This window comes from Salvia splendens, chromosome 4, assembly GCF_004379255.2.
Source record: "Salvia splendens isolate huo1 chromosome 4, SspV2, whole genome shotgun sequence".
NCBI classification, from domain to species: Eukaryota; Viridiplantae; Streptophyta; class Magnoliopsida; order Lamiales; family Lamiaceae; genus Salvia; species Salvia splendens.
The window spans coordinates 2,712,366-2,718,866 of record NC_056035.1 but is presented as its reverse complement, the minus strand read 5'-3'; the positions used below and the strand labels follow the sequence as shown (position 1 = coordinate 2,718,866).

General features: G+C 39.7%; 2 protein-coding genes across 2 annotated transcripts; one reads left to right on the top strand and one right to left on the bottom strand.

The window, feature by feature from the left end:
• Nucleotides 1–577: 577 nt before the first annotated feature.
• On the top strand, nt 578–3,793 carry LOC121801443 (cytochrome c1-2, heme protein, mitochondrial-like). Its single transcript, XM_042200932.1, has 8 exons — nt 578–711; nt 1,022–1,107; nt 1,855–2,069; nt 2,362–2,641; nt 2,718–2,789; nt 3,056–3,172; nt 3,252–3,317; nt 3,461–3,793. The coding sequence occupies exons 1-8, from the start codon at nt 696–698 to the stop codon at nt 3,575–3,577; spliced, it is 969 nt and encodes a 322-aa protein (XP_042056866.1). The 5' UTR covers nt 578–695; the 3' UTR covers nt 3,578–3,793.
• Nucleotides 3,700–5,310, bottom strand: LOC121801442. Its single transcript, XM_042200931.1, has 3 exons — nt 5,204–5,310; nt 4,534–5,034; nt 3,700–4,453 (listed from the first exon to the last, which is right to left on the bottom strand). Exons 1-3 carry the CDS (start codon nt 5,271–5,273, stop codon nt 3,915–3,917), a joined length of 1,110 nt encoding a protein of 369 aa, XP_042056865.1. The 5' UTR covers nt 5,274–5,310; the 3' UTR covers nt 3,700–3,914.
• Nucleotides 5,311–6,501: the final 1,191 nt, after the last annotated feature.

The following is a 6,501-nucleotide window of genomic DNA, read 5'->3' as shown; positions in this document are numbered from 1 at the left end:
AGTAATGTGAAGTTATTTTAATACATATATTATGATTTTATGATCATTTATAAAAAATGGGAAAATTATCCTTTGTTTAGACAAGTGTGTGTGTTTAGAATAAAAGTTACTTGTATATTGCACATTCAGAAAAATAAAGAGTTACTCGATGTTGCGATGGTTTTAAATTGAGAGAAGTCCAGTATTGATACTGGGCCTCCGTGGTCTAACCCATATGGTGCGGAGCCCAAGTCAATAAATTGGGCCTTTTCTACTTCATAAAAATATAGATTTATTAGTTAATTTAGGTTATTCTCTCATGTATCGAATACGCCTCATTCCCATATATTAGGAATTTAGGATAGATTTGTAATGTGTTCGTGTCGAGTATAGCCATTAGCCACAATGGTCGCATTTATTTTCTGTTATACTGAAATTCAGTATGTTACATTGAAATTCGAAAAACTTATACTACAATTTTGATACTATAACATACCGAAATTTTAAAAAGTGATGTGATATCAAAGGAAATATCAATATTGAAATTGGTTATATCAAAATTTTACCTTTCTACATGTTGTAGACCCGGTTTATTTACGTCGTTGATTCTGAACCGTTTATTTGCTCGGCTCTCTTCTGCACACGCCCGCTCATTCTAGACACCCACACACACACACACAAAACGAACAGCCAATCCCGAATCCAGCGTAACTTGAATGCTGCCGAAAATGAGTAAGCTCTCTTTCTCGTTTACGATTATCAAATTCTTCGTTTCATTTTGTGTATATGTTTATGATCACCAAAACTGGTGGTTTATGTGTTTATGGATTATTTGCTAATTGTTTTCCCCTTATATGTTTTGCTCATGATCACCAAAACATGCTTTTCCGGAAGCTGTAGTAATTTGTTTTTGGTCATGATCACTAAAACTGGTGGCTTATGTGTTTATGAATGATTATTTGCTTCTAATTGTTTTTTCAACTGATTTTGAGAAAGTATTAGCTATTCAGTTCTGACCTGTCATTTTCTGTATCTATATCAGGAATGGTAAAAGTGAACAGATTTATCGCGCGATTAGCTGGTCCAAGGATTGTAAATGGCCGTTCTCGTGCAGTTTCTGATATGAAGGTGCTGATCTTCGTTTTTTGTTGAGTCTAGTTTGTTGTTTACCACAGATTACAGTTACAAGTGTGTTTATTTCTGGTGTATTTTTTATGTAATTTGGTGTGTGTGTTTGCAATGCTACAATGTGTTTGAGAAAATGTATGTGAAAGATCTCAGGAGTAATATCATAATCTCTTAAGCAACAGAATGCTTAAGTCTTTCTTTTAGACCTTAGTCTTAAGTTTCCATTTTATAAAAAAGGATTTGAAAGGTGAATAATTTATAGCAGGGAAAGGCAAGTACGAGGTAAGCATATGTGAGAAATTATTGCCAAAACGATGATCCATTAAGAATTCGAGAAACTATAGTCAAATATATACTCTGGTGGCAGAAGTTCATTGTTTGTTTCTAACTGGAAAGTGAATATATGTCCAGTTCAAGTGGTGTATGGCTAAATTATTAAGAAAGACCTACATGCCTAAGAAGTTGTAAAAAGGTCTTCCTCTCAATCCCACAGCATAGACTGAGCTAATATATTTGTATTGATTTCAGATTTTGTTGATCACCTCATTAACCCCCTCATAAGATTTCTAAAATGTTGTGAAGCACATGATTAATAGTATAATAGTAGTCTTGTGATAGAAAATTCTTTTCTCTGCTAATGAATAGCTTTGCATCATCTGAATCTCTAAACTTATCTAGCAACATTTCGAATGAGGCTCAGACATTTTTTTTTGGAGGCTCTAATTCTCTTGATGACTTTATTTGCAGGCTATTCCTTCTCTTCTTCTGAAGCGTGGTGAAGGTGGAAATGATTCTGCTGGCCCAAAGTTGTTCAATATTTTTGCGCTTTTAGGTGCAGGAACTACTGGACTTATGAGTTTTGCAACAGTTTCATATGCTTCTGATGAGGCAGAGCATGGGCTGGAGAGTCCTAGCTATCCATGGCCTCACAAAGGCATCCTTAGTTCATATGACCATGCCTCGTAAGTAAAACGATAGTTATCACATTGAACTAATCAAGGGAAACTGCAGTAAATTCTAGTAGTTTTTATTAATTAGCCGTATAATGTTCTGCTACTAATTGAATATGGAGGAGGGGGACTTTTTTGTTGGCAAAAATTGGACTTTCGTCTATCTCAGCTGTCTGAGGATAAATATCACCAATAGTTTCTCTCTATACTTTCCATTTAGGTCGAATGTTCAATCATGTGAAACAGGAATGGTGTTTAGTGGCTAACCTGCATCTTTATCATGACAGTCAGTTGTTGTGAACAGGATTCGTCGGGGTCACCAGGTCTATCAGCAAGTTTGTGCATCCTGTCACTCTATGTCACTTATTTCTTATCGTGATCTTGTTGGTGTGGCGTACACCGAGGAAGAAACTAAAGCGATGGCAGCAGAAATTGAAGTGGTTGATGGCCCAAATGATGAGGGCGAAATGTTTACTCGCCCAGGGAAGTTGAGTGACCGTTTCCCTCAGCCTTATCCTAATGAGCAAGCAGCACGATTTGCTAATGGAGGAGCCTATCCCCCTGATTTAAGTCTCATCACCAAGGTAAAACTCTTATGATCATTAATGATCTGGATATACTTCTTGAATGTGTATCTTAGTTGCTTGTTTTTGCTCTCAGGCCCGCCATAATGGCCAGAACTATGTTTTCGCTCTTCTAACTGGGTATCACGATCCCCCTGCAGGTGTCACGGTAATTTTTTACTTTGTAACTTATCTTCTATCAACCATAACAAAAATCTAAAAGTCACTCTATCTCATAGTAATACATTTGCATAATATGTTCAAGATCAAATGACCCGATCTGCGACATTTTGTTTGATTGGAACCTGAAGTTAGATGTTTTGAGCATTTGAAGTATTGTCTCATTTTTTTAGTGACTAGATTTATAAATCAATCTATTATTAGATTCTACATCATAAGTTAATATCTGGCTTGGCGCATTGAACTTCATCATAGATTCGAGAAGGGCTACACTACAATCCCTACTTCCCAGGTGGAGCGATTGCCATGCCTAAAATGCTTAACGATGGTGCTGTTGAGTATGAAGATGGTACCCCTGCAACCGAAGCACAGGTAACTTGATCTAAAAAACTTAGTAATCACCAATGGTTTCCTACTGGATACATACATGATGTATTTCGTTAATGTGCAGATGGGAAAAGATGTTGTAACATTCTTGTCTTGGGCTGCCGAACCAGAAATGGAGGAACGAAAGCTGGTATGCCCCTAACCTCTCTCTTTATCTCTCTCGATGCCTCTTCAGTTTTATTTCCAGTGTTTTTACTGAATTTTTGGGGCCTCTGTTAGTCTCTTTTTGGTTTAAACCTTTGGTAACTTCCTCTTCCTTTTAAAAACTGGCAGATGGGCTTCAAATGGATATTTGTATTGTCACTTGCACTTATCCAAGCAGGGTATTACAGACGCTTGAAATGGTCGGTTTTCAAGTCGCGCAAGTTGGTGCTTGATGTTGTGAACTGAACTCCCGAGTTCCGATATAGACCAAATGACTCCTAATCGGTTAGTCCTTTAAGACCTATTTGGTCTGTAATAATGTCAATTGCATAACTCATGTGCTTGCCTTTCTGTCCTTTCACACCATATATATGTATATCACTTTATTCCAATACTGTATTTATGCCGCACTTGTACACAACATGGGGTCTATATAAGTAACACATTGTATTATTGAAACCATATACATGTAATGTATTTAGTAAAACATGAAAAAAAGTAAAGAAAAGAAAAGAAAATTAGAAATACAGACTAGTAATGAAAGATCTTTGTGCCACTTAACCTCATGACTCTAGATGGCATCCTATTTTCTAACACCACGAACACTAACCAACCTCACATCATCAATGACCGGACCACATAGAGAACCCGTGCTATCACTCTTCATATGATAAAACGAGCTCAAAAACCTAACCCTGGTTCGCGGTAACTCTGCCTTAAACCTAAGTGTACCGCGTTCACGTTTGTACCCACCCTTTCCTTTCGACTCGTAAGCAACTTGAACACTGTGTTTCCCGGCAGTTGCCTCCACCAACATCGACCCTTCGCACCCATTCTTGGCATCCCCAACCAAGAAGGAGAGGTCGTAGGTTTTCCCAACCACGGTTCTCACGATTTGCACGATCACACTTTCCCTCCCGGCCACCAGCTCGATCGCCCGTTTTCCTTCTGGGACACTGAAGTGGTCGGAATCTACGTATTTCACTGCCTTGAGGGACTCGATGATCCACCCGGGGAGTGGGGAGTTCTTGTCCTCAATGTTGGGTGGGATTAGGGCACCCCAAGATGTTTTGGGGAAGATGTATGGACCCTCTTCAAAGTTGCCATTTTTCAACATGTTACCTACATAATGCCAAAATAGATTGTTAAAAACTTTCTACACTCAATATGTGAGTTATTAGGAAAAGTTTCTATGGTCTCACCTCTTGGCCTAGGAGGAGAAGACAAAGCCTTGAGTGCAACAGAATCGATAAGCGGGCCCCACGCCGGATCCTTTTCGGTTCCGGGGTTGTGGATGGCTAGCTCAATCAGTTGGGATTCTGCAATGAATGCCCAAGAGTAAGAATCCCAACCATTGCTGCTGTAAACAGTTTGTATAGGCAAGATTCCCCACTCATTGGCTGAAGCTGAGATTCTCAGCTTCTCTTCCTGTGCACAAGTCCTTCCCGCAGTAAATGAGACAGAGTAGAACATGCCCTTTGTCACATTCAGCTTCGTCTTGATGGAAGCCTCGTCGCCCAGGCGCACGGCTGAGGCCCCCTCCGGCACCACCAGCGACATGTCGCCTTGCTTCTGCCCCGACTTTATGTACTCCACGAACCCCTCTGTTTCCCAGTAAGGTATCGCACGGGGATCCGTCACCTTGCTCCCCTTCATCTGCGACGGCCTCGGCCCACGCTCGAAGTTGCCGTTGGGCAGTAGCCCTGAAAATTATATCATCGTCAGGCGCGGATGCAGAAAAATAATATCACTACTAAGCTATACTAACTGTTTGTGAAGATCAATGAAGAGCTAATTTTGTAAATATGTATCCGTAAAAGAAAAAATGATCATATAATTACAGATAGTAGTAAAAGGACTTGGAGAACTAACCGTCACTTATGCATAATGCAATGCTGAGATTTGCAAAGAACATAACTGCAAATATTTGCATTTTCTTCATCTTCACTATGTGTGTGTGTGTGTATTTACTATTGTTGATGAGAAATGGACGAGATGTTTTTGAATGAGAAATGGAGCAGGATGTGAAGGCATTTTATAGGCCTTTGTTGACGAGAAGAACCCAGGAATGAGGGGAAATAACACTGATTGCCACCAATTAATTTTTATTAAATATCTATTACGTAAAATATTCAATACGCATAGGCATTATTAGATGTATGATTATTGTAGCTTTTATATGTAGTAATGCTAATAAAGATTTATAGCCAATAATTAGTCTTCTTAATAACATGTCAACTTCATTTCAATCAGTATCCAACTCTACAAATGATACGAAGATTGAATTAAAGAGCTCTGAATAATTGAGTTTCCTTGGCACAAGACTTTCAAAATTCCAATAAATCTAAGTAACAAAAATGTTTTTTGCTTCAGAAATCCTGGGAGAAAACGCCATCATGCACGTGCAGTTGTAACAGAAGAGCAGCCAAATTTAATTGATAACAGATACTTCGTGATGGCACTGATTTGAAATAATAAAATCAATTTACCTTCTAAAATGGAAGGAATATTTTGAATTCGGCGAATTGATTAATATAAAAAATAATGACAAATGATCGGTTTAAATTTTAAAATATGACAGATTACGCGCCAGCAGTCCTTTGAAGCAAAACTATTTTATTGTCGTTAATTGTAATAATTAATAAAAACAATAATATTATATACATAATTGCAAATTATGGCTAGGTTTTATCGCGGGCAGGTTTAAGGGTGTCCACTATAGGGGGCGGACAGCCCCCTCCCACCGCCGCCCCCCGAATCGAACCGCCGCGCCGCCGCGTCAGCCGCGGCTATAGCAATAGACAGCCGCGGCTATAGCCCCACTCCTTCTCTCTCCAGCCACCCTCAGCTGCGTCCTCGCCCCGGAGTCGGCGATCGCGCGTCCGCCGCCCCTCCCCCCACCCGCCGCGTCCACCCCCGCGGCGGACACCCTTCCCACTATAAGCCGCCCCGCTTCCGCCCCAAACGCGGCTATAGCCGCGTCCACATTATAGTGGACGCTCTAAGAAGACATGCCACACCACAATTCATTAACCACTCCGGCAATTTGTTTTCTGGTCTGCCCAGGGGCATTCTTGTTATTTAACTTTTTAATTCATGAAACTTGCATTTATAAAATTTCCACCTCACACATTTTATGAAAATAGTTGGTGGAAATGTTTTCGGTGGAT

What these genes read in the sequence shown, in the direction of transcription:
- LOC121801443 (XM_042200932.1), top strand. An exon ending in AGTTCATATGACCATGCCTC is followed by an intron (nt 2,070 to 2,361) that starts GTAAGTAAAACG and finishes TGTTGTGAACAG; the next exon opens with GATTCGTCGGGGTCACCAGG. An exon ending in AAATGGAGGAACGAAAGCTG is followed by an intron (nt 3,318 to 3,460) that starts GTATGCCCCTAA and finishes AAAAACTGGCAG; the next exon opens with ATGGGCTTCAAATGGATATT.
- LOC121801442 (XM_042200931.1), bottom strand. Translation starts at nt 5,273, where the DNA reads ATGAAGAAAATGCAAATATTTGCAGTTATGTTCTTTGCAAATCTCAGC. An exon ending in TGCATTATGCATAAGTGACG is followed by an intron (nt 5,035 to 5,203) that starts GTTAGTTCTCCA and finishes TATAATTTTCAG; the next exon opens with GGCTACTGCCCAACGGCAAC. An exon ending in TTCTCCTCCTAGGCCAAGAG is followed by an intron (nt 4,454 to 4,533) that starts GTGAGACCATAG and finishes GGCATTATGTAG; the next exon opens with GTAACATGTTGAAAAATGGC.